This window comes from Manacus vitellinus, unplaced genomic scaffold (assembly GCF_001715985.3).
Source record: "Manacus vitellinus isolate BGI_N305 unplaced genomic scaffold, ASM171598v3 scaffold_0_pilon, whole genome shotgun sequence".
NCBI classification, from domain to species: Eukaryota; Metazoa; Chordata; class Aves; order Passeriformes; family Pipridae; genus Manacus; species Manacus vitellinus.
In genome coordinates, this window is record NW_021938789.1 from 17,015,303 (window position 1) to 17,043,225 (window position 27,923).

Here is a 27,923-nt window from a genome sequence, read left to right on the forward strand (position 1 = left end):
TCACGTATCAGCAATACTATCAAAGTATCCCTAGGAGCCAAAGGCTGTGGAGATTTATGTGTATCTACGCTTTGCAAGTAGGGGATTTGCTTACATACCAAAATCTGACTTGCTTTCATAATCTGGGGCAAGGCTATGCTTGCATTTAACTGCTTGACTGTTCCACTCATACCAACAGAGTGGATTTCCTTTAGAAAGCTCCGATTATACAAATGTGTAGAAAAGTAAGTAAATCAGTGGTCTTACTGCCAAGAAGACTTGAAATTAACTGAGTGCAAAAGTGGTTTGCAGAACGGCAATATAAGGGTGCCTTAATCATCTGCACTTGCAGAGCAGTATAATTATGTCTCTGGATCCATTCATTCCTTATCCTCTCTGGCAACTGAAAGACAGTGATTTTATACATTTTTAAGTGTGGCTTCTCGTGCATGGAAGGTGTGAAGGTGACTCAGTGAAGGTGAATCCGCAGAAGGCTGCCCCGCGGCCGGGGCTAGGCCCACATCCGAGGAGGGACTTGGCCGGTCCAGAGCCCCGGAGCCGGGCTAGTCCCAGTTTAGCGAGCAAACTGCCCGCAAGTTAAGTGGCCCGCTCGGGCTCACTGTGACACGTTTTCCGCGGGAGATCAGAGGCTGTGCCAGACACACGGGGCAGCGTGGCCGGAATGCTCCTCGAGAGGGACGACGCGGACCGGGGGCGAGGGCCCCAGCTGCCCATGGTCGCGACATGGGCGCCCGACTGTCGCCGGCTGCCCGTCGACTCTGGCGGACGCCTGTCCCTCTCGCCTCCACCCCGGCTCGGGACCCGCCGCCTGTTGCTAATTTTCGCCGCGCTGGCGGGGCGAGGAGGGAGCGGCGAACGGCACGCGCGTGGTGTGCAGCCCGGGTCCCCCCTGCGCCGCCCGGCCCTGGCCCGCCGCGGCAGGTCGGGGCGGGCGGCAGCGGAGGCGGTGGCTCGCCCGGCCCGTTACCGGTGTGCCCGCCGCCCTCGCGGAGGTGCCCGGCAGGGGAGCCCGGGGCCGCCGCTCCTGCCCGCCGACGGCACTTTCCTTGCAGCCGGCACATCCTGCGGCGGTAAGCGGGTCCCCGGTCAGCCCCAGTTCCAGCTCCCGCTCCAGCCCCAGGCCTGGCAGGGGGGGCAGTGGGGCCGGCGCGGGGGAGCGGCGCTGGCGGGGCCGAGCTGCGTTTTGGGAGGGTGGGAGGAAGGAGGAAGAGCGGCTCTTGGTGTTGAGGAAGTGAAAGAGCTGAGACGAGAAGTGAGGCTCTCGCTGGCGGGGCATCCCTTGTTGCACCCGCGACCCGAGGTGGGAGAAGCCGCCCGGTGGGTCCGGCTGGGGCCCGCTCCGTGCCCGCACCGGGGAAGGACGGCTGCAGCCCTCCGGCTCCCGCGGCGGGTCGCGCCGTCGGTCGAAGCCGCAGCACTTGCTCTGGAGACAGCATTGCTGCGGGACGGGGAGGGGACGGGCGCGCCGGTGCCGCCCTTCTCGCTTGTGGGGGTCCCAGGAGAGCTGGCTTCTCGTCAGAATAACAGAAAGACCTGCTTGAATTTAATCACTTGATGTGCCACGGTCTGCCTTTCAGTTCTTTCTCTCTCTTGCCTGCTCTTTCCTTATCCATCAATGCAAATTCGGTGGGTGTAGCTCCTCCCAGACCCCGCTCCTTCTCAGGGCAGCAAAGCTCTTCCCTGGGGTGAAATAGACCTTTCCTACCGCAGCACAGCCGGGTGTAACCTTCAGTCCCTCCACAACGGCGCAGTGCTTTTATGGCCCTTTAAATTCGCGAAGTAAATCAACAAGGGAATGACCGCTTGAAACCGCGTTCACGAGAGGTATGAAACGAATGTGGTTATTTATAGCGCAGTTTGAAAAAATTGAGACCTTTGTGTGCCGTGTTGTATTTGGCAGAGAGGCTAACATGGCAGATCTGCTGTAGGAACCTTCAGTAGTGCAGATGGTGGGATTTGTGCCTGTGTTAAGCCCAGAGATTGGATTGAATTGAACATCGTGGGTCAAAAATTAATAAAATATACGTCTTCTGAATAGCAAATACCTCTGAGCTGATGACTATACTTTTAACGCTTCTAAGTCCTGAAATAGAAATTTGCCACAGAATTTGTTGATTTATAGAAATGCTAAAAATCATGGGTTATACGGAAAAGTAGAAATGCTTGCAGGTGAGAAGAGCGAGAGGCTGGAAGGAATGTGAAACACCTTCAGTGATAGGTGGATGACTTGACGCTTTTTTCACTTTAATTTGGTTAGCTGAAAAGTTGGATGCAGGCATTTTGGCTGTGGATATGTAATTGATTAAAAAGGAATGGCATTCATAATGGGATTTATCTAGCAAGTGTTCTTTTACAAAGATCTTTTTTTTTTTTCAGTTCATTATAGTGGTAGAACAGCCCAGTATTTTGTTCAGGTCTGTATGAGGCTGACTCAAAAGACCTCAATCATCAGCATATTAATTTCCACGGACTCCATTAGGGAAAGAGTAACAGGCATTAAGGGCAGGAACAGTTAGCTATTTTCTTCATTTGATAGTTGATTATAAACGTGTATGTTTATAATCAAGAACATACTACCATTTTGTTGCAATTTTTTTATTAATAGACTTTTTAACCTATTTGAATAGTGATATAAGTGCTGGCTATATTGCTAAATATTTTAGGTGTGGTTATTACTGGAAAACCAGTACCAGAGTATATGGTGGGTTATTCAGGGCCCCATCTGAAGCTGATGACAGCATTTAAAAGTATCTTTTAAAAGTCAGCATTTAATGAAAAAATAATGGAAATTAAAAGTAATTTCTGAGTTAGATTGACTTCTGGACTTGCACATGCTGATGCCCACAGCAAGACATAGCTCCAGAAGGAAACAGCAGATAATCAGTAGCTATGAGATAAGAAGAACATCCTTGCAACAAGAGGGGCGCGTCCTGCTTCCAAGTGCCAGTTTAATTAAAACTATTTGAAAACTGAGAGTAACCTGTGATAAGATATCTAAACAATCTTATTTAACTGTAGAAAACAGGACAAAAATGTTGCAGGAATACACACACACAAAATAAAAATAAAAGAAAAAGAAAGAAAAGCTTGCAGTAAGCTGCCCCATACAGTGATCTAATGGATACTGTGTTGGATACCAGACAAGAAGAAAATAATTTTATGCATATGGATGGAAACATAAAAGGACTTCTCAGCAGTGACTGTGTCATGGCATACTCTTGTTTGTGTTTTTCTATATATCCTGCATGAGCAAGGACAATGTAAATCTCGGTTAAGGATCAGACAGAGAGGGAAAGAAGTGGTATTTAGTCCTGGCTTGTGTTCCAGAACTCCGGCTGTAGGCCAGGGCTCCTCATAATCCTTAAGCAGTACGATATTTCTGCTAAAATAATCAGAGGTGAAATGCAGTCAGTACCAGTGCCTCTGGTTCCATTTGTTGTCAGAGTTCACTGCTAATCCTGTGCAGAGAAGAGCTGAACAAATTTGTGCTCTTTAAGACCAGCTGTTTTTCACAAGACCTTGCTGTATGGTTGGAATTTTTGCTTGGCTTCTTGAAGGGGAGAAAACTTACAGAAAAAAAAACTGCTGTCATGTCAGCAGCCTGATGTGAAGTAACTACACAGTTGCCTCTCAGAAAAACTGCAAACGTTGAGTAAGCTGGCATCTCTCTGTTCAACAGCTCTCAGGTCAAACTCTGTGTTTAATCATTGCTGTATGAAAGCTCTGACTGCTTCCTTGCTTGACACATCTTCTAAACTCGTCTGTTCTGCTGTGAGTCCCAGCAGTCTTAACTGCTACCAAACCAGGGAAGGAGCTGGAGGAGAGTGAAGGGTTGCTTAAGTCTATAGTTATTGATGTTCTGAACAAGAGTTTAAAACCTTTGGCTGCATGTCTGTATTGAATTTAGTCCAGTTAAGAAGAAAGAACAAAAGAAGGATAACTTTTTTCTGCTTTTTTTCCTTTTTCCTCTTTTTTTCTTTCTTTTTTTTTTATTTGCATGTGTTCTTTTCATTTAGAAGTCTCTCTCCCCTCTTTGCCTTTTTACTGTATTAGTTTGAGTCTGTCCTAAATCTGTCTGCTGTTCCCTCAGCTACCCAAACCCGATGTTTAGTGCCCCACCTTCCTAGGTTAATAACACAATAACCTCATAAGATTCTTCTCTGAACCTCAAAGCTTGCCTAGCCCCATCCAACCAACAGGCACCCAGAGCCTATACCTTGTCCTCATGTCCTTTGCTCTCTTGAGAGAAGATGAGTTTTGAGGAACGATGTCCTGCGTGACACACAGCTGCTTAGACGTGTACCTTCATGCAGAGAGAACCTAGGGTCCAGAATGACAGAAGTAATAATTTTTGTGGCTGTCCCTTTCATGCTGTCCTGCCATCATCCTGACTTCTGAGGGCATTCCTTTTAGCTTCTGGTGACATAACACAGAGAATAAGAACTTAATATTTTTTTAAAAAAAAACACAGTATCAGATTTTGCTACAACAGGACCATCAACATAGTGTTGTGTGCTTTCTAAGCCTGTTCCCCACTTGTGAGAAGTGGCTGGGTTGATTAGGTGAAAGAAAAGTTAAGGACAGAGAGCATACATATGTTCCCATGTATATCTTCCACATTAGTGAGTCAGTCTGATGTCCCCTAGTATAGAAGGGAGAGTAGTTTGTGTAAATATCATGTGTGTTACAGTTTGACTAGCTGTTCTTATGCTGATGGAGCAAATACAACTAAATCAGTGGCAACATTAAGATCCAGTTTAAAGTCTATGAGCCTTTCTTAGACAGCAGCAAAGCTGTCAGCTGAGGGATGATGCTCAAGCTCTTCTCAGCTGTGAGTGCAAGGGCAACCAAGATCCTTCAAAAGATGCCGGTGGAGAAGAGGAACTGTCCTAGTTATGTCTGTGAGCACTGGGAGAATAATCAGAGATGCCCAGCCAGTGTGAAGCAAAATCTGGCAGTCCTCTCCCAGCCCAGAGTAACAAAGCTAAATGGTACTTAGAGCTGTCAAAGAAAGATCAAAAGTGAGGTGGAGGGAAACAAGTGGACAGCTTTATATTTATACCTTTTCTATTCCCTGTTGGATTAAAGGTGTAATAAGCATTTGCTTTGAAGAAGCTGTTTGAAAGTACTCAGACATTTGGGAGGAAAAGGCAGCTTGTTTGATCCTACTGTACTATAATGTATGGTAAACTCCTATGGCACCTGCAGAGCCAAATTTCAGAGGGGATGAACTGAATGGTGGCAACCAGAGATAGGTAAAGGTGCCATAATTCCAAGTGGTGGAGTCAGGCCAGACATGGACAGGCTCAGAGCACAGTTACTCTTTGGCTGCAATGTGTGCTTAATTTTATGGCTGGGAATAGGCCCATTGAGTAGAACAAAACTATTTTTTAAGTCTGAATTAAGCATGTACAGAAATACTTCATGGTCTTGAAGTAAAACCTAGTCCTCGCTGTAAACTTAAAGAACGTTAACACCAGCAGCATGAAATTGGCATAATTTCTGGTGGGATTTGCTTAAGACAAGTGACAGGAGGAGGAAACAAAGAAAGAAGGGCTGAGAAAGGGAGATGTAAACATGCAGAACAGTAACATACAGAATGATACAGGTTGGATAAGGAGACCTTCTGATGCTGCTAAATTTGTGCTCTGAGAAACTGCACTTTCAGCCCCTTCTAGCATTAGGAAAAAACCCCGCAGCATTCTGACTTCTACTTAACTGTTTTGATTTAGTATTAATTGTTTTTCTTTAGAAATAACAAATGCAGGCACTGGAGTATGTTGTTGACTTTAGAAGGTGTTTATTTTTTTTAAAAGAGATGAATGCGAAGAAGCTTTGCATTTATATGAAATACATTCCAGCAGTACAGTGTTTAAGTATGAAAGAGTATCAACATTAATTTTTTATATACTGTTTATCCTTAGAGTTAGCATGCAAAATAATGTATTATATTGTGATGTTTATTTCTATTTGAGGCTACAGTGCCTTGTAGGTCTGGGGTAAAAGAGCATGGTAGATGGTGGTGATCAAATCGTCTCTTCCTCGAAAAGTTGATTAAAATTAGTGTGACTGTTATATTTTTACATGCCTTTTAATTAATTGCATTTTTTTTAAAAGTGCTGAGAAAACACAAATAAGAACTATGGCTACAAAAAGTAAGTGACTAATAGGTGATTATCTGTGTGGTAGCTCAATTTTCCTCTTCTCAGCTAAGACTGGAGTTTTCTTAGGCTTTCTCATTCTGAGATTATGATGTATGATACGAAGTGACAAAAACACTAAAAGCTCAGAACTTGATTTTTACTTGTTTTGTTTGGAATATCTGCTGTTGTACTTATGAATTAATCCAATCTTCCCTGTAGTTTTTTTTTTGTTGATACTGTTAAGGGGAAAATATTTGTAATAGTTTGTCAAAGAAGAAGATATCGTTTTGATTCCTGGCAGACACAAAACTATAATGATAATTGCATTTAACAGTCTGTTGATGAGGTGTAAAAATGCTTCCTGAAGCTGCTATCCCATATAGAATCATAGAATCATTGATGTTGGAAAAGACCTCCAAGATCATCAAGTCCAACGTTTGACTGAACACCACCATGTCAACTAAACCATAGCACTAAGTGCCATGTCCAGTCATTTCTTGAACACTTCCAGGGATGGTGACTCCACTGCTTCTGAGAGCAGCCTATTCCAATCCTTGCCACCCTTTCAATGAAGAAACTCTTTCTGGTGTCCAACCTGGCATATCTAAAGGCCGTTTCCTTTTATGTTGTAATGCATTTATATTAATCTAAAAGATGTTTGTTTTCTTGCTTGTTTGTGAAACAAACAAACAAACATATTAAAACCAGTTGTAATATGATTGAAATTAGGCATGCAAATGATAGATTTTCATGGTCCTTTTTCCCACACCTCCCACATGCAGACACACACACAGAGCTTTATGAAAGGGCTTTTAAAAAAATTGTTCTACACATCTAAAGTGCTGCTTATGATGATTTCATTGAATAGTGTCTTTAAAACACGCACTCATGCACTATTAGTTTTGCTAAATTTGGTATCATTGGAACTGGTGACATTGCTACAGAGTTCATTTGTCAAAAGATGCAAAAATTTCAGAAAAGTAAATGTACCCAGAAATGGTTTCTGCAGTTCTCTTGTTTTTACTGTTTGCCAGTTACTGCAGGAACATTTTCCCCCAGTCAGACACTTACAAACTGGTTGCATTTTAAATATTTTTTTAGAAGTTTTGGGATTTTTTTAAATTCTAAAGTTTCCTTTCATTTTCAACAAGGTGAAAGACTGTTAGAAACTCAGTTTGAGAATATTATTACAAAGACAAATGAAGGACAAAGTTTAATGAAAACTTATGAGGAAAAATACTGCTACTTTTGATTGGTCACATTTGTAGATGAACAAAGACAAGAAATATTGTTGCCACAGTAAACAGATGTTCAAATGTAATTAAAATGTTTTGTAAGGAGTTCTTGGTACTGTCCATGTTGGTTTTAATAGATCTTCTCATGGGAAACTCTCTTAAGACTGAGGGTGAACTAGTGTCTTGGTATTTAAACACACACAATTACAGACCTGTCAGATTCTCGTCAGTCTTACACAATATAATGTAACAGCTGAAACAGGCTCAATTAATGAGTTAAAATAGGGTAGTATAACAAATGCCAATATATGTGTTTTTGTAGACTGTATTTTGCAAAGTGATATTTATAAATAAATGCAATTATTGGATTTTGTTACTAAAACTACTGATACATAATAACAGTAGTGGTGGTAGATGCTGAGTATAACAGGGTTACAACAGGGATGTGTCTAACAGAGTTCCATTTGATATTTTAAGGAATGGAAATGATACAATGTCAGTGTGTCAAACATTTAAATATTCCCGTCTCGCTGCCCAGCATTAAAATGCAATCATGAATTGTGATCATCGTCTGGTTTTTCATGGGGTGCTGTAAGGATTATTGCTCATGACTGCTATCTCAAGGTTTATCAGCGATCAGTCAGTTGACTGCTGCCAGCTTTTTCAGATGACAGTGATTTCTGGAGTGTTATTTATTGAAAAAGCCTGGTTGGTTACAACCAATAATCACTTGGCAAACTGTACCCAAGGAAACAACTCCATATTAGTAGCCAAATTCAAAGACATCCACATACGAACAAGAAAGTTGTCAAGTTACCTTTTTTTTTTCAGATGTGAAAGTGCCTTAGCAAGCACTGACTTCAACTGTCATGAAGGTCAGAATAGCTCAGCTGAGTTCCTTCTGTGATAATAGGATTGAAATAGGCTGGTGTGATCCACATATGCCTGCCCATGAAACAGATACAGGGTAATGTGCATTACAAGGTAATGCACAGGAATGTGCATTTTAAAGTTTTAAAGTTTAGTTAGTCATTGGATGTTTAGCCAGGGTCATAAACCAACTTTTAAATCAGGACTAACTTTTTTCCAAGCAATGTGTTTATTGCAATCACGTTTGTTGGACATGAAACAGTAAGGCCCACTGTAGAGAGGGGGAACTCACTGGATAGGTCATGGTAGATGGTCACTCTTCTGACCAGCTTGTTTCTTCCGATGTTAAGCTGTTAATTATTTGTGTTACTGACAGTTTGTTTTTAATAGGGTACCAGCACTTACATAACTATTTCTTTTCCTTTCAGAACTCTTCTGTTCTTTAATCAAAGGAACCGTCTAGATAATGTCATTCCATGGAACTGAAATATTGGTGAATTAGTCCAGGTTCCCTAAAGAGTGGTAAAATGGAGCCAATAACATTCAAAGCTAGAAAGTGTCAAACACCTAGTGATTTCTCAGCAAGTTTCAGTCTCCAGCTCATTGGTTCTCTCCCAGTGCATTCCCTAACCACCATGTCAATGCTGCCTTGGATTGTGGCAGAGATCCGGATGCTCAGTACAAAGTCTTCCAAAGAAGAACCTGGCATCAGCCAAATCCGACTTTATGTTTCACCAGCGAGTTTGCGATGTGAACCAGACACGGGGAAAATCCAGCAGTGGGATCCTTTGATTTGTTCAAGTTTGTTTGAATACAAGCCACAGCATGTCCACAAACTGATTCACAACAGCCACGATCCAAGTTACTTTGCTTGTCTGATAAAGGATGAAGCAGCAAAACAGCAAAGTATCTGCTATGTATTTAAAGCCGATGATCAGACAAAAGTAAGTAAAAAACCCCCTAAAACAGAAGCAAACATTCCTGGAGTTCCTTTTGTGGTGTTTGAATCCTATCACTACATTGTAAGACCTTAAGCTTGTACTTACAATTAGAGTCTGGGTCTCACTTACCAGCAAGTGTCACTTTACTTAATGTTAATGGTTCAGTTGAATTGGAACTGCTCAATATGTGAAGTGAAAGATGTGTACCTTCCTACAGGATTTGGGCCTAAATTTCATCACCTTAAAAGACACTTTAGTTTGGGATATAGACTGAAATCTTGGCACTCAAGTCAGTGAGAGTTTTTCTGTTGATGTCACTAGGGCTAGGATTTCACTCTTGAGTCACTGTGAACTTTATCTAATGCTGTACTCAGACGTCTCAAATTTCTGTTTTCCTGAGTTGAGACCTATGTGACTGGGAAACAGAGATACCTCCTTTCTCAGAAAGAGGAGGAGTAAGGTGGAACCTCCGTGTGTAGCGTTATCTCCAACCACAGGACACTGTGGAAACCTCTTCCTGGTTCTGTAGTCCCCCACAAAGCCTGGCAGATAGGGTTGGACAATGGGAGAAAGGCACAGTCTCTCTGACTCTGTGGCATGCAGGCTTGCTGCTGTGTAGTGTGAGACAGGAGCTGAGTGTGCATGTCTTGCACTGTGTGAGATTTAGCTGTCTGCATTTCATAAGAACCAATTGTGTCCTTGCTGAAAAGGCAGAAGCATTAAAATTGTCAATGTCTTCTGTCTGAGAGTAATGTGAGACAATAGCGCTTGTGAATGAGTAAAATGACTAGGATTTGACACAAGGCTGTTGTGATATACTGGAGACAAAATGGTGATGTATCCTTCACCTCTTGAGTGTTGACTCTAGTTACAAAGTTGGAAAACTGCATGCTTGCTTGACTCATAGGGGATGTCCTACTAAAGCACCCTGAAGGTATTATGTGAATATACACCACAAGTGGGATTTATGCCAACCTGCCCAATAGCAAAACACTATACAGTTCCAAATCCATGGTCTCAAGCTTAGAGCTCAAAACATATGGAAACAGCTTTAGTTAAATCCCCCCAGATAAAATGGCAGTTCCAGTAAATTAGAAGGCAAATGCGTTGTAAATCACAAGCGTTCAAGTGAGAAATCCTGTCAAGTTAAATATAGAATACCAAGTTTATGAACGTAAGAACAGAAATAAGGAATAGATGTTATAAAACCCGACAATGAATAGCAGTTGGTATTCAAGTAGCATTTTGCAGTTGCTTATGCACTTATTTTCACTTGTGATTTTTCAGGATTATGGTGAGTACAATGCACAATCATTTCTAGTACATTTTCTTCTGCATTTTCTTTTGCAACAAAGGATTCAGGTACTTTTTCTTCATGTTTGATCAAATTCCTGGACATGTTTGAATTGAATGAGAACAAAATAAGTCTCTAGTTGAATTTGCAGCTGTGTCTACATGTTTTTGGAGACAACACCCAGAATTTTTGGATGCCTGGTTTAGATTCACACAGCTATCTGTCCTTTCAAAAACTACCCTCCACCTGGTCTCTTAACTTGCCTTGATTACAAGGGTCGTTGCTCTAGAATTTTTTGCAGGCTAGGTAGACATCTAATCAGCATTTGTGGACCTATGTTTTAACAAAAGGATAATGGAAATGCCAAGTGTTCTTACCTTCTAAAGTGAAGCCCTACTTCTTTTACTTAAATTCAATGTCATTTCCACCTTTTAAGTAAGCCCCTTATGCTTTATAGGGTGCTGTTACTCTGCCCTGAATATTGTCATATAATGCCTTTTAGCTAATTGATGTTTGTATATTTATCAGGAGGAGTGAAATGATGTTACCTGTTTTGCAGAAACCCAACTTGAAAGCATAGGAGTGTACTGTATACTTTATTACAGATTGAAGGAGCTGTTTGTTAAAAGCCAGCATGGCATGAAGAATTTAGCATTATGTTGCTGCAGCTTATGCTCAACTTCAGAAGAAACACATTTTCGAAAATGGACTTTTGCAGCCTGTGTGACTCCTGTGCTGGTGCTCTTGTTTCTGAGGACTCTTTCTATTTTCTTCAGCTCTGTAAAAGAGACACAGCAGTACAGATAGGTTTAGTCACAAAATTTGCATGTTCATAACAACTCTTTACCCAGCAATGTTGGACATCTAGATTTTTGTGATATTTGCACTTCATCTATTTTTATTTGAAGAAAACCCAACAAACATCTGAATACCAATTACGATAACATTGTAAACTGCAAGAGCCACAATTCTTTGTATCTGCATATATAAATCTGTAGCAGGGCTATATTTGACAAAGAGATCTCGGAGTAAGTAAAGTCTGACTGAGTATTTGAAGTAGAAGGTGCTTTGTGACTTTGCAAATAAGTTCTGAGTATATCCTCATCTTAGTATAAGTAGAATAGAACAGGACAGAAGTATGTCTGCAGGAGAAGTAGAGTAGGAAGGTTAGCGTGTTAAGCCAAAAGTAGGTGAGTAGAAGACTAAATAGGGAAGGCCTTTGAAAAGGAGGACAAGCAGATTGAATGTCATGCAGACAGAGGAATAGCACTGGAGGTGGTAGAAAGTATAGAAAGCCAGGAGTGGTTGGGCTTTTAATATCAGCATTGCAGGTAGACTGCAGTCCATTAACGCTAGTTGTACTCCTTTATATGTACAAATTGAGCAAGAACATGCATCTGACTCGTGAGGGGTTATTCTTCTGTTTAATTGAAAGAATTTTGTTAATGGGAAATTATTTTTTGCTGGGTAATATTTTGCTCAGTTCTAGAGTTGATGGAGGTGTGGGAATTGCATGCAATGCTTTTCCTGAATGTGAATGTTGGTTTCATTGTTGCTGCATTACCAACATATCCACTTTAGAGAAGAAATCAGTAGATAGGTAATTAATAATAAGTGATGTCAGGATTCTTTGCAAGGAATTCTTTGTTCTGCTCCTCTTTAGCAGTGAGAGAAAAGGCAGTGCTCCATTGTGGTCTTTGTCTTCACTCTGTAGGATCTTCTGTAATTATTTCCATTGTATCATCATGGCAATGTATGGCACACTTCCCCTGATGAACAGCAGTAAGTAAGGAAGGATGAGATGACATTATGGAAAACAAGCATGTGAATATAGAGATCATTCCACTCAGTGCTAAAAGGATGGGTTTACACTGCCTAGGGAGAGCTGCTCTATGGATTACAATCTCCTTTCTAAGCAGATTTGTCAGACATGGGATCTGGAACCTGCCTTCCTTCCTTCTTCATGTATAACCTCAGTAAGTTTCCATTAGTTACAGATAGTGGAATTTCTTATCCCTTCACCCTCATTCTTTGGAGGTCCTGATGGGGCCTCATGATTAAGTAATTTCTGCCTGAGGGTGGGGCTGAAGCAGTGATGCATATTCTTTGTAGGTGCTCAGGAATGGAGCAGGATTCAGTTATATTGCCTGAGGGAGCTTCTGAAGGCTACTCATAGATCATGGGGCTTATATATACACCATGATGAGTAATGGTGGTGGAAGCTGAGGAAAAATTAACTCTCCACTAAATGTGCTTACAGGATAGTACCTTCGTCATAAGAATGCAGCCTTGTGGAACACCTTTGCAAGAGTGCTTGGGTACTGTAGGAGTGAGATGACTTAAATGAAAACATATGTGCTACCAGCCTCCATATCTCCCCAGTAACCTCTGGTCTGATGTTTGTGATGCTATTGACATCACTGTTGTTATTGAAAACTATATACTTTAAAAATTATTGGCATTTTAATCTTACACTTGAGAAGTGGTAGTTCTAAACTGTAACTGTAGGTGAGTGCCATTTCCTTCCTGAGCTCATTCTCCCCAAACACAGCATTGCTTTGCTTCTGTAGGATGCCTTCCTTTAGCACATCATTCACTACAAGGAATGAAAGAGAGAAATAACAAGAAGCTAATGGCATACTGTCACATGGTATCCCCCTCCAGCAGATGAAAAGTAGCCAAAACATTACAGAGGAAGAGTAATTTCTGTTCTTATTTTCAGTTTGGCAAAGTAAATCCAGACATCATTATGTTAATCTTTCTTTGGGGTACGGGATGATTTGTTTTACTTAGGTATGTTTTATTTTACTTGATGTATGTTTTGGCTGGTAAACAGAACACTGGTCACTAGTTTATCTGATTAATGCCCTGAACTAGTTTAGATTTAAGGCAAGTTAAGGTTGTACTGTCCTTTATTATACATCTATATTTATTGTAAATAAAGAATAACAGTCCTAAATTTAATGGTTTTACATAAGTCTGAGACAAAGAGGACATTCAGTACCTCAGCCTTTTCCATGTCCTGTGCTCCATTCAGCAGCAGACCCACATTATCCCTAGTCTACATAGATATAAAAACCTTCTTTGTTGCCTTTGACATTCCTTGCTAGATTCAATTCCAGGTGGACTTTGGCTTTCCTAACCATGTCTTTGTGTGCTCAGACAGTGTCTTCATCTCAGGTTACCTGTCTCTTCTTACACCTTCTGCATTCTCCCCTTTTGAGTTTTGCTAAGAGGCACTTGTTCATCCATGTGGGCATTTTTTTCTTGGTCATTTGGATGGACTGCTCTTGAGATTGAACAAGGTGATCTTTGAATAACAACCAATTTTCTTGGATCCTCTTCCCTCCAGAACCTTATTTGATGGTGCTGTTTCAAGCTGATCCCTGAAGAGGCCAAAATATGATCTTCTGAAGTCCAGGGTTGCGATCTTGTTTTTTACCTTGCTTCTCGGGATCCTGAACTCTACCATCTCATGGTCACTGCAGCCAAGGCTGTGCCTGACCCCAACAAGCTCTTCCATGTTGATAGGTATGAGGCCCAGCAGAGCAACTCATTGATCACCTCCTCTGTCATTTGGGCTGGCAAGTTGTTATTGAGGCTCCCTGAGAACTTACTGGATTGACTATGGCCTGACGTGTTTTTCCTCCAGCAGATATTTCAGTGGTTGAATTCCCTCATCAGGATCAAGGTCTGCTAATGGGAGGCTACTTTGAGCTGTCTGTAGAGTGCTTCATCCACCTGTTCTTCATGGTCACGGGGTAAAATAAACTCCTGTATGCATAGTAGAAGTCAGCAGACAGCACTGTCACCTTTTTTTCTCAGAATGCTTGAAAGTTTCCCCTTTTTTATTCTGTGATATGAACTGGAGGTTCAGGGGATTTGAGGGAAAGCCTAGAAACTTGACCTGATGTCTTGTAAGGAAAAATATTTCTGTGACATTATCAATTAACAATGCAGAACTAGAGTATGAAGAAATGTAAAAAGTTCAGCTCCAATTTTTAAAGGGTTACATTTCATTGGGGTGTTTTTGTTTGTGTGGGTTTTGGTTTTTTTTTTACCCCCAAGAGTCTGGACACAAGTTGTCATAACAGCCTGTAATATATACTTGTGTTTACCAGAGCAGTTAATGCTATAATGGCAAACACTGGGTAGAACTGTTCTTTTCTGCTCAGAGAAATATTGCCTGTGATTTAAAAAAGGATCACAGCTGCACAAGACGTGCACAAGTCTGTGTGGTGCTTCTGAATCTTCTCTGTATAGTCATCCATCAGGGACAGCTTTTGGCCCAGGCAGCTGCAGGAATGTTAGCATGAGAACAGCAGTGCAGTATGGTTGCAGCAGACTGGGACACCTGCTTGAGACCTGAGCCTGCTGACTGACTTTGCTTGTGCCAAATCTGCCCCACAGCGGACACAGATAAGCCCCATCTCTTTACACTGAGGTACTTACTGAAATGTAGCACTTGCCCTGTTGTTGAGCTGTTTGGTTACAACAGTGATGGGGTTTGTTGACAGAGGTCTTCAGGGGTTTTTTGCCCACCAGTTGCTTTAACAGTTACTATGCTTTTAAACAACCTTCACCTACTTTCATGAGTTAAAATAGCTTATGCACTTAAGTAGATCATGCTGTATTACCTGGAATGCAGCACTCTGTTACATGTTGTTTATGATCTGATTATGTGCTGAAGAAGCTGGTTTCAGATAATCAACACTTAGCTCTCTGTGAGGCTGCACAGAGCTGATCTTGTGAGTGAACTTCACATTATTCATCTATAAAAGGAATGGCAGAGGCCCAGTGAACTCCAAAGCAGTTGTTGTGAGGCTTAGCTTCATGACTGACGATTCTTACACAACTAGTTTTTACATTAGACTCTAAGATAAGCCTCACTAAGTATCTCCTTTTTAATACCACCATTTCCCTTTCTTAAAAGAATTCAGGGAAGACAATTTTAGAGATAGAGGTGACCTTTTTCTACTGTATTTTACTGCTTGATGAGTCTAGGGAGATTGAAACATGGTTCTTCTTTTGCAAAAGCATAAAACACCGAAACAAAATGAACTGGACTAATGTCAGTGCAAGTGAGAGCTTAATTTGGTGTTTTCTGCCTGCTGTTCTTGTGCACCTTTGGTTTTTTTGATTGAATCTGCATAATTGTAAACTGCTAACACTGCTTTTTGTTTTAGGACCCTCCTGTCTCTCAAATGCTAACTGAAGAAATTAATGTAAAAAAGGAAGGAAAAAAAATCCAACAGAACAAATGAAAAACCAAATACATATTTGTGCACATACACAGTCCTGTTTATAAAGTAGGTCAAAGTTTAGTGGTGTAAATATTAATAGACTGTCCTGTATAATGCAAACAACCAGCTGTGCTTTGGATACTCTTGCAATTAATCAAGCTTTATGGGCATCTTGAGCCTTCAGCATAAGTGTGATGACACCAGCTCTATCCTGGGATCTCTTCAAAGGACTTATGTATGCGAGATCTTTTCTCAGGGAACTGTAGTGACCCTGTCCCTAGCAGCATTATTCCAAGCCTTTATGGGGCTCTTGCCAGACCCTGGAGTGACTCTGTGACATCCTGCATCACCTAAGTGCTCCTGTGTTCACCCTCCTTTTTTAAGAAATATTGTGTGATTTCTCTCAACTGCATGTGTGATTGCCACATGTAATACCGGTGCTGTTTCCTGACTTAAAGTCATAGATAATGTCTGATCAAGGAAGATAAAATTAATCATAGGGTTTGTAAAAAAAGTTACCTATTCCCACTCTTACAACAGCAACATAAAAATTGTATTTTCTTGTGATTTCTCTTCTTACTGTGATTTCAGCAGTATAATAATCTGTATTAGGTGACATTGTCCATTTTCAACTTACATAATACTGAAAGTACCTGTGTGTTACTTGTGATGTCACATGCACTTTACTTTAGGGTCAGAGTTTATGGCAAGGTTATTTATTGTTCCTTTTCTTTTTGTGCTGGGGACTGTAAGAGAAATACAAAACAGTGGAACTTAGGCTAAAACATAATTAGTGGATTTCTGCTGGCTTCTCATCTGGCTACTAACCATTCCTGTTTTCTTACAAGGTCTAATGCTTGTGGTCTATTATGTCTAGCACAGATAATTGGAGCCACAAATATCTAAGTATCTTCCAAAGTTATAGTAGAGTTTTCTTCAAAAACCTACTGATCACACAGAGAAGAGCTCCTTTACATATCTCCAAAGAGAAGCTCACTCTTAACATCTTAACCTAGTCTGAGTCAGCTTTTGGTGGCCTCGTACTCTCTGGTTGCTGATTTGCACCTTCCCACCTTTTCCCCTATCCTTTACACTGTGGTATCATTCAGTGAGGTATTTCAGAGCACTTTAAATATTCCAAAGGAATTTATCAGAAAAGTGATAAAATTTCAGTGAAATCAGCATCCTAACACAATCTCAGTTTCATGTGCACCTTTGTGAGAGTGAGGGGGAAGCAAGGCCATGCCATCTAGAACAGAGGGAAAGTTGGACTTTGAGTCCCTGATTCATTCAGTCTTAAACTGCAGTGGGGTTTTAGTTCAAGTGTAATATCTGATGGTACACTGAGGAGATCTAGTAGCTGTCCTCTATCAAAAGAGACAGTTTTGTTATTCTTTTCTCTTGTGATCCATCCTTTGGTGTACATTCCTGGTGTTTTCCCTTGTGCTGGCATTGATGTTTGTGTAGCTCTGTGTTGAACTGCTTTAGGGCCTAAGGTAAAAAAAAATTAATTTCATTCTGCTCCAAAACCAACTTGATGCACCTTGATAGATCACCTTAAATTTTTAAATGTTTTAAATGTTTTGTCAAATTTCAAGCTGACATGAATTTGGAAACTAAAGTGAATGTAAAGTAATTCAGGGCAAATTTTTCCTGGTGCTTTCATAGGTAGTGGAAGTAGAGTGCACCAGGAGTACTCCAAAGGGATTGGGCTGTGCAGCAGGAAACCTGATGTTCTTTCTTTATATAATGACGTAGATCTTAAAAGTAGAACTATGAGGATAGAGGTGCACAGGGAGGCTTTCAGGCTTCCTTGACTTCTGTACACAGAGCCACTTAGACAATATGTCACCAACTTTGAAGTCTGTTTTGCTAGCATTGTGTGAGAAGAAATAAAAGGTGGAGTAGCCTTACCCTAAAAAGACATAAATATAAAGGAAACAATCTGTGTGCTAGTAAATATCTTCTTACAGTCTTGTGTCTGTTGCTGTTATGATCATGGGAATGGAAGGCTTTTAGTGCATTTCCATTATTTGCACCTATTTATCTTAAAATTACTAGTGAGCCTGCCCCTGAGGGGTTGAATGTGTTATGAAATACTGTCATGTGACAATTTCTCAATTTTTGCAGCTTCAACCTCACTATGGCACTAACTTTCTGGTACTCATCCCGTGCTTTATTTATTTCATTTTTGCAGCTGGAATAATTTCTCTCTGCTCTGCTGAGCAATACCCTCACCAAAAAATAAGGTAACCTTCTGTGACCAACTTCTTAAACTCTGCTAGAGTTTGGTGGTGCTGTATTCTTAAAATTTGATTGAAAAACTCAAAGGTAACTTAATGTGAAAGATGAATGTGAAAATTTGAGAATTTGGTGAATCCACACAGTTTTCAAAGAAGAATGTGGGCCTTCAATTGAGAGACTATGTCTATCCATGCATTACCCAAGCACTAATATTATATTCCTCAGCTTCACAAGTTGTTACAAATACAGAATAGGTAACAGCAAAGTTATTCAGCTCACCTTACTGTAGTGTAGTAAAGTCTGAGCTCTGCAAACACACTGGGTCCCCTCATCGCCTTCCAGCCTAGTCAGTCCTACAGCTTCAAACAAAGGCACAGCCAGCAGAAAGCCCTGGGCAAATAAAACAAAAACCCAAAACAAAACAAAAGAATTGTGCCCGTGGAAAAGTTCCCAGTGAGAAACAGGATGCGTGCAGAAACCCAAGTTGCATATACAGAATTAAGAGTTCAGAAAGTACTATTTTAATATAGCAACATTAAATATAAGCTGAATGCACAGTACTATAAAGAAAAATAATTAACGATAAAGGAATTCCAATGTATTTGCTGGAGTTACCCACTGCTGTGGCTTGCTGAAGTTAATTTAAGACTAAAGGACTTTTGGAAATTTGAATGTACCTCACCGATCTCCAAAGACAAGTTAGAAAGTCTAATGTAGATTCAATACATGGTTTTATTTTTGTTTAATTAATTAATGCTCCTAAGTAATATGAAGTATGCACAGTTGTGATATTTTTAAATTAATTTTGTGGATACATGGTGCAGTGATAGTTGTATGCAATTTAAAGCCTGAAAGCATATATTAGAGAGGAACAAAAAAACCCAAATCCAAAACCCTGCTTTGAAAAAGAACAGTTTTTATTAAAAAATCAGTCTTACCTAATAAAGTGCTAGTTTCTGTGGCTCACAGTACAATAGCATGTTGAGGACAGTGTAATTAAGTTAGTGAAATGTGGGAAGATAGCTTTTGTCAAATACAGTAATAAACAAAGGCTGTATCATGTAGGTTAGTACAATCTCTGCTGACAGACTCAAGAGCAGTTCTGGCACAAATCAGATTGTAGGACTGGGTCCTACATCAGCCATCTTTCCTCAAGACTCATAGAACCAAAACCTTTCTATTTTCTGTGCTTCACAAGTTTATTTTGAAAGCTTGTGCTCACTCGGAACTACTTAAACATGAACATTCTTGTTCAGGCAGTTATATTTTCTTCTTTTCAGGTTCTAAAATGGCCCTAAAGGACAAATGCAAGCCATCCACGTTAAAATATGAAGATGCCAATTCAAAAATTATGATACTGAGAAAATCACCTTCCTGAAATAGCTCCTTATTTTTCCATGCAGGCAGCTTTTCAGTTAGAGCTTTGCCTTCCCTGGGCTGACATTTATACTGTGCCCCCAAGGTCATCAGATGGGGGCTCTTTGACTGTAGTGGAGCAGAAAACCAAAGCAGAAGAGGCACATATAACCTCTGTATTTACTTTAGCAGTACAATCTCCTATCCTGTTATATGTCAAAGTGAATAATGGTAGAAAATCATTGTCGTAAAATCAGTGCTTTCCCTTGGCCGGTGTAGGCACAGTTGTTCTGTATTCCTGTTTTTTTTACCCTCTCTGTGGACATCAAGTTATGGGAAGGGCTGTGGGAAATATTTTCCTAAGGAATGATTTGTGTGACTGGACAAATACAGGCTTAAATGAATATGTGTGTCTGCCCTAAAGGTTGATCATCGAGGATCTGATACAAGGATTGAGTGGATAATGCCAGTTTATACTTGGTTTGTCCTTTGCTATGAAATTGCTAGTTGATGTGGACTTCTCCTTTCTTTCCCACCCTCCCCCCACTTTTCCCAGAGTGACAGTAATTGAGATGTATTGCTGGTCATAAAAACAGCCTCACTGCTGGTAATTCCTCATGCATTGGGTTAAGTTTGATCCTTCTGCATAACTGATTGAATGCTTTTCATTTGCAAGCTTCTTGTTTCAACCTTTAAAAGAACCTCACAACACTAACTTCACACATGCAAAATGTGCTTAAAAAATTGCATTCTTTGTAATCCTGATGTATTGTGGCTTGTTGAGTTGCTTTGTTGGTTATATGCTGTGCTACTAATCATAACATAAAGAACTTGCACAGAAAGAGAGAATAAAAGTTGAATTTTATAACTCTTGATATTTCTGGAGGCAACATTCAACACAAAGGTGTAAAATAGAGCTTGCAGCTAATATCTGCTAGTATATTTTACATCTAAATCTGTGGCTAACTGAAATGGAGGTGTTTCTTTGAGAGCCTAGAAAGCTCTCAATAAATCTTATTTCTGAGTCTTTGAAGCTGAAAATGTATATGCCCTTTAAATTATAGAATATGCTGAATTGAAAGAGACCCACAAGGATCCCCTTGATCAACTAAGTGGGTTACCTTGTCATAAAAGGAAATCAGGTTGGATAAACAGGACTTTCCCGTCATGAAGCTGTGCTGGCTGTGACCAATGACTGTGTTGTCCTTCAAGTGTTTTTCAATACTTCCCAGAATAATCTTCTCCATAACTTTACCAGGCACTGAAGTGAGACTGACAGGCCTGTAGTTTCCAGGGTCCTTCTTGCCCTTCTGGAAAATCAGGACAACATTCGCCAGCTTTCAGTCAGCTGGAAGCTCTCCAGGTTCCCAAGACTGCTCAAAAATCATCGAGAGAGGTTTTACATTGGCATCAGCCAGCATTTTGAGGATTCTGGAATGAATCCCATTAGGCCCCATGGATTGCAGGGATCCAGCTGGAGCAGCAGATCTCACCCAGTTTCAGGGTTGACTGGGAGTTGATCATTCTCACAGTCATGGTCCTCCAGCCCAGGGCACTGAGACCCCCTTGGTCTGTCATCTGTGTTGAAGACAGAGGCAAAGAAAGTGTTCAGCACCTCTGCCTTGTCTCTGTCCCTGTTTGTGAGGTGACCATCCTCATCCTGTAGTGAACCAATGATATTTCTATACTTCTATTGTCATTAATATATATGAAAAAACTCTTTTTATTGTTTCCCACATTTCTGGCCAACGTCAACTCCAGTTGAATTTTCTCCCTACAGCGGCAAGCAGAATCTCTGTATTCTTCCCATGCTTGTAGATACTTCTTGGTTAGCACCTAAAATATCTAATACATTATTCTGCTTGTTTTTATTCTCAGATTTTTTTCAATGACACTTATGTTGTTCATATAGGGAAAATTAATTTCCAGTATTTGTAATGAATTCATTTAGAAAGATTTTTAATGAAACAGAACCACTTTTAAAACTAGACAACAAACAAAATTAGAATACATTAACATCAAGATTATTAACATAGTTGATTAAACTCTATTGTTAGGAAAATTTGGTTTCTTTCCTTGATTAAAAATGCAAATAGAAGTATGACATGTCTGTGAAGCAATAGTGTACTAAAGTCTGAAGAAGAACAAAGTGCCACTCATGACTTTTGATTCGCTGTGAACTATGAAAACCATGTCCTAATGTGCATCTCCAAGTACAAATAGCTCTGGTCCCTGCAGAGTTCTCTAACTGAAGCTGAGTTCAGGCAATATTTCTAGTTGTGTTATGATGTTAGGGCCACCTCAGTTTGACCTGCAGTTGAGCAGCAATGAGATACTGTAATTTTCCTGATACGAGTGCATATTTCAAAATGACATGATAATGGGCAGTGATACACTGGAATGAGGCACTCTGATTCCCAAAGCAGGACTTCAGATTTAGGAGAGGAAGCAGTTTCTTCTGCAGAGCTTTCTGCAGTATTTCTGCTTCTGTGGAGCACTGCACAGTAACATTCCTTCCAATAACATTTTCATACTTAGTCAGACCCTTAGGAAGTTTTTCTAATTGCAGGAGGCAAATTTCATTATTCTTAAAAGGGATTAGTCCCCAGAGTACCTAACTCCTTTTGTTCCCCCCCTTCCCTTCTTACATTCGTAGATTCACAAGGGTTTAAGATGAGGTGTTTAAGTGCCACTTAGTGGCTGTCCAGAGCAAATGTAAGGTACTGCGAACAGTCTCCACAGCTTTACCTCATGATAGGAGAATTCCTCACCCTATCATGAAGATACTGAAGGGCTAATCTAAAACTGGTTGAAATCAATTAAAAGATCCTGGTGGGCTTTCCATAAGAATTTCAGTACTGTCACTCCTATTTTACTTTTTTTTTCCAAATTGTCCTATTGAAGTTCTGTTTGGGTTCTCCTAGTGGTTTGGGGGTTTTGGGGGGGATTTGGATTTTTTTCCAATATTTTTGTAATAAATACCTGTAAAAGTGTTGGAACAAGTTGGTATTTTACTATGCAGTACAAGAAGCACCAGTAAGTAAAGTCTGTAGAAGTGTTTCTGGAGTTTATTCTTAGGTATTAAAATTCACAAAACAAGACGTGCTCAACTGGGATGTTTGCCATCAGCCCATGTTCTGGGATGTTTCAGTTCCCCTGAGTAGAGTATCTGACAGATTTGAAAACATTAGCTCTCAGTCATGGTGTGAGCTTGCTATATGCTTGTATGTGAATAAGGACAAAAGTTTCTCTTTAGAAACTTGTGGGGCTTACAGATATTATTTACATGTATGTTACTAACTCCATACTGAACTAGATACATCCAGGGGACAACAAAGCTCAGAGTCCATGCATTGCATGTATGCAGGCTTCCTCTTCAGTGGGAGAACATCTTCAGTGGGTATTCTGCAGGGAGTTCGTGTACTGCAGAAGGCACGCTTCAAGTTTTTCTTTAAAATGAAATTGTCTTTTTTTTATCTTCTATTTCAGTTTTTGTGTTTAATAGACTATCCATGTGCCAGCTAGGATTGGAAAAGTCAGAAAGGTTCCCAGGAATCTCAAACAAACAAAACACAGATTTCTATTACATTTCTTATCAAGTTACAGAACACAGGTTGTCAAGGTCTTGGGATAAATCCCTTCACACAAGTTGAGACTATGCACTTCCAACAAGCCATATAAAAACTACATATATGACAAATTTTCCTTAGCCAGATAACCCTCAGTGACCTGACTTTTACGTGCATACACTTGCACAGGCATGTCAGCTTGTTCTGGAAGTCTTGATGCTGGCTTGAGACATAGCTGAATTAGACTCTTAACTGGAGTTGTGAGTGAAATCAAAGCACATGTATGGGGATGACATTGTGAATCTACAATGAGAGAATGTAATATTGATTCTTATTTTTTAAGCTCTTACTGTTTGGCTGTATATTACAGCTTTTTGCATGTTAGGGAAAAAACTGGGAAAATTAATTATAGCTGGCCTACATTCTACTCATTAATTATAATTGAAACCAATGGTACATTTGAGAATTTAATACGTTCTGGATTAAAAATCCTGTTTAATATCTTTATCAATGGTCTGGATGAGGGGATAGAGCCTACCATTAGCAAATTTGCAGATGACACCAAGTTGGGGGGGAGTGTTGATCAGCTGGAAGGCAGTAGGGCTCTTCAGAGGGACCTGGACAGGCTGGAGAGTTGGTCTGATTCCAGTGGGATGAGGTTCAACAAGGCCAAGTGCCAGGTCCTGCACTTTGGCCACAACAACCCCCTGCAGCGCTACAGGCTGGGGACAGAGTGGCTGGAGAGCAGCCAGGCAGAAAGGGACCTGGGGTTGGATTGACAGGAAACTGAACATGAGCCAGCAGTGTGCCCAGGTGGCCAAGAAGGCCAATGGCATCCTGGCCTGCATCAGGAACAGTGTGGCCAGCAGGACCAGGGAAGTGATTCTTCCCCTGTTCTCAGTGCTGGTGAGGCCACACCTGGAGTACTGTGTCCTGTTCTGGGCCCCTCAGTTCAGGAAGGATATTGAGGTGCTGGAGCAGGTCCAGAGAAGAACAACAAGGCTGGTGAAGGGGCTCAAGCACAAGTCCTGTGAGGAGAGGCTGAGGAGCTGGAGTTGTTCAACCTGGAAAAAAGGAGGTTCAGAGGAGACCTTGTCACTTTTTACAACTGTGAGGTTGTAGCAAGGTGGAGGTTGGTCTCTTCTCTAAGGTAACAAGGATGAGAGGCAATAGCCTCAATTGCATCAGGGGAGGTTTAGATTGGATATTGGGAAAAAATTCTTCACTGAAAGGGTTGTCAGGCATTGGAAGAGGCTGCTTAGGGAACTGATGGAATCAGCATTCCTGGAAGCATTCAAAAAATATGTGCACAGGACACCTGGGGACATGGTTTAGTGGTGAACATGGCAGTGATGGGTTAGTGGTTGGACTTGATGATCTTAGGGGTCTTTTTCAATTAGGTGACTCTATGATTCTAAAAGCCCTGCTCAGCTGACTTCTGAGGTTCACTTGTTCTTTGGGTCTTCGTGCTTGTGAACTTATTTAAATATGTGAGCTCAGACTCACGAGTTGCAGTGGTATCTGAACTTACCAGATTGGTTCAGTAAGAGTTCACATGTCCAGCCTGTCTGTCCAGCTGTGTGCAGGTTTCTCCTGGAATGCCAGAGTTCCCTCTTGGTACTAAGAATACCCAGGAGGAAGGAAATGGCAGAACTGAACCCATGATTATTTTGTTGTAACTTCATTTTGTATTTATTTATGTATTTCAGTAGCTTACCTCATGTCAAACAATATTTTGGGGTTTGTTCCCGAAAATATGCGTGCATTTCCAAATTTTACCTAGTCCATGAGTTTTACATGAAATGATGCAGCTACCTAGCATTCTTTGTGATAAGATGTGGTTAACAGAACCTGTGCTGAGGGACTGCATTTGGTCTGCGTGGATCTGTGTTTGTGGATAGCTGACTCAGCGTGTAAGGGCTTCCATTGTTCTGGCAGAGGAGCGGAAGCAGAGTCAGCACATGTGGCTGAAATATGCACTGGTGACTTACAGTAGTATATCCTGAGCCCTTTGAAGCAATGCAGCTTTATCAAAACCACAAAAGAGCCATAAGGAGAAATCCTGCATCTGTATTTTAAAAGCCTCAGATTGTGTGTTATATTTTACAAACGTTTTTCAGTGTGTTTTTGAATTGGCTTAAAACAACTAAATGTGGAATGTTGTTTGTAATGAAACCTGGAGCTGCAAACTTCTGAATGGAAAGCCAAGTGAATCATGGGGAAGTGCTTTTTTCAGATTGTTAGTGTTTGAATCTTGATTTTAAAGACAGTTTATTGCCATTTGTGGCTTTTGTTGTTATTGAAACACTATATGACTTAGCCAAAAATATAGAAAATCACAAAAGCAAAAGAGCCCTCATCATTGGCAAAGATATGCTCAGTGGGTTAATAAGCCCTGAGAAGAAATGGAAGGGGAGACATACGAAACAGTAAATTAAAAGTGTGTGCAAGGGAACATTGCTGATAAAGCTTTCCACTTTCAAGAGAGCTGAGAAGGAATGTAACCAGCAGAACAACACAGATAAAAATCCCAGATAATTTAATAAAAAGGCAGATTTATATGCATCATACAAAATTACTGTACATGCAAATTATTATATTAGTAGGTTCCAGTGGTATTCTCAATTTCATATTACATAGGAAATATCTCAGGAAGGACTGTGCTGCAGCTTGTAATCAAATGGAAGGCTGGTGATGAGAAGGGTGGTCAAGGGCTGGGTGGGCAGCAGAGTGCACTTCTTAATTGACTGCGAGGGGCTGCTGCAGTTCTCAGCAGGCTGCTGCAGTTTTCCCGCCGGGGTTTTGTCCAAGAGCACCAGAGCAGGGAGTCTTATGACACAATGTTACAGAAATTAAAATTTCTTCAGCTTGATTCTGGAAAAGAACAGGACAGTATGGTATTTGTTTCCTCTTTTTGTTATCTCTGTTTAAAATGGATAAGGATATAGTACCAACTTGGCTGTGATTTTAGTGGGGGCAGGATTGGATCCTTCTCAAATGAATAGCTTTTACGCACAGGTGCTCGTCATATGTGAATTGCAATGTAGTTCCATTGACTGTAGGTAAGTTCTGGACCCTACACTTACTGAATGGATAGTTTTTATTTTTAAGGTCTTTCCAGCAAAACCAAGAATATTTTGGGTTGGGGGTGGAATGCTTAACATAGTTTTATTTCAACTATTGAGGTTTTTTCAGTTTACTAAAATGGATGTTCCTTTAGAGTATGTGAACCACAGTAAAAGTCCATTAGAATCTGCATACTGTCTATGGAGATTGTGGCTGAATTAAATTATGAGAAATCAATGCTGTTAAGTAAATTGTGGAGAACTGAGAAGATTGGCTACTTTTCATGGCTCTCCATACTGTGGAACTCAATATACTTTCCTAGTCTCCTACTGTTGCAACAGAAGTACACAAAATAATATGCTTAGGACAGTGGGACTATTTTTGTATTTATAGTTAAATATGTAAACAAAGAACTAGGATATAACTCTGTAAAATTAAGCATACATGATTGCTTATTTTATATTACTCATTACTAGAGTGTTCTAAAAGGCTAAAGTGAATATGGACATCTTAACTAATGTGAAGTCCTGTTTAATGGAAATAGGTAATCATAGTATACATGTCTCCCATAGCACATGGGGAATTGATAAATTTATAATTATGTTTTGATTTTAACCAGTCAAATGTGAGTGTCATGTTCTGCTCATACTCTGTTTTTCCTCAACACTTTCTATACTTTTTTACTACATAACTTAACTATCATTGGAAGTAGAAGTGTATTTAATTTTTTACCCATTGTGAGGTAGTGCTTCTTCACAAAGGAAAGGAGATCTGTATTTAAATGAAATGTCTTTCTTCCCATCTAACTTGAGTTAATCATATAAGCTTCAAGATCAAGCTTTAAGTATAACCTTTAATTAATTGCATTTTGAAAATGCTTCTTAAACTTTAAGAGGTTTTTTTTTCTCCTGAGACCTGTCAGTGCTTGCCACAAGGAAGCAATGGGAGGCTGGGGGAAAAAAGTACAAAGTCCTTCCAGGACCAGGTATCTACTGGCAGGGGACATTAATGGCCTTTTGATTCTCACATCTTTCGCATTCCAGTGTCAGAGGATTTTTAAAATAAGCAGTCTTGCATCATTAATATTTTATAGTTTATCCAGTTGTGTCAGGGTGTGTGTGCAGGTGTGTGTCATCCCAGCATCTGCTGCTCTCTCCCCAGAGCCGCCTCAGCAGTCTGGAGAGCTCAGCTAAGTTATCCCTCAGCTTGGTGACACTGAGAAGACCAAAAAGTACTGCCCTGCAGGGAGGAAAAACAGGAGGCTTCCAGCTGCTTCAGCTACAGTCAAGACCTAGCTGATGATCTCAAGGGCTCGAACTCTGTGTTTGTCACTGCACATTGGGAGCATCCCCATTTGTTCTGAGCTCTGTGATCTGCTTCTGCAGTTTTCTAGTTTGCTCTGCCTGTGCTCCACTCTTCCTGCTCTGGTTTCACAGCTGCCAGAAAACCCTCATCACAAAACAGAATAAATGCGTGAAACCTCTGATGTCTCTGTGTGGCAATTCCCCACTATGCTCTGAGTTTCCCCCATTGCTCATTTGCCACGTTGTCCTTGTGGGTTTTTTGCATCCAACTATTCAGATCAAAGTGATCTCTTCACAAGTCTGCCTAGATTTATCTGCAGATTTACGTTGTGGTTTTTTGCTCATTTATAGAGATCTGGTCATTTGATGACAATTAGACCACTCAACAGTGCACATTTGATCTTGGTCAAATACAGACATAGGATTACGCTTGAGTGGAATTAGTTAGAACCCATGGTAAAGTTCCTGACAGCTTTAAGTTTTATTTTGCTGTCTGTGGGATAACAAAAAATACACAATCCAACATAAAGCTTGCCAATCCAAAGTGTGCGCATCAATGTTTTTGGAATGCATGATGTTTTTTGGTCAGATATCGTACATCTAGAAGTGTCCTCTTTTCAGCTTCTCTTCCTGTAGCCTACTTGAAGGTAGAGCTGCT

The 27,923-nt window shown here is 40.6% G+C and overlaps 1 protein-coding gene and 1 long non-coding RNA gene across 7 annotated transcripts in view; both read left to right on the forward strand.

Annotated features, from left to right (window-relative positions):
- Window positions 1-976: 976 nt before the first annotated feature.
- TBC1D1 (TBC1 domain family member 1) overlaps window positions 977-27,923 on the forward strand; it is a 104,591-nt gene continuing 77,644 nt past the window's right edge. For 5 of the 6 annotated variants that reach the window (XM_018068208.2, XM_018068223.2, XM_018068228.2 and 2 more), the window contains exons 1-2: window positions 977-1,070; window positions 8,677-9,192. In XM_018068208.2, the coding sequence (XP_017923697.1) occupies window positions 8,776-9,192 (417 nt within the window). In that variant the 5' untranslated portion in view covers window positions 977-1,070; window positions 8,677-8,775. Of the gene's footprint in view, window positions 1,071-1,710; window positions 1,825-8,676; window positions 9,193-27,923 lie in introns of all 6 variants that reach the window. The other variant, XM_018068212.2, reaches the window with a different exon arrangement.
- On the forward strand, window positions 13,842-27,444 carry LOC108638850. Its single transcript, XR_001920110.1, has 3 exons — window positions 13,842-14,244; window positions 15,670-15,792; window positions 27,123-27,444. It is a non-coding gene; the product is annotated as an uncharacterized LOC108638850 (long non-coding RNA).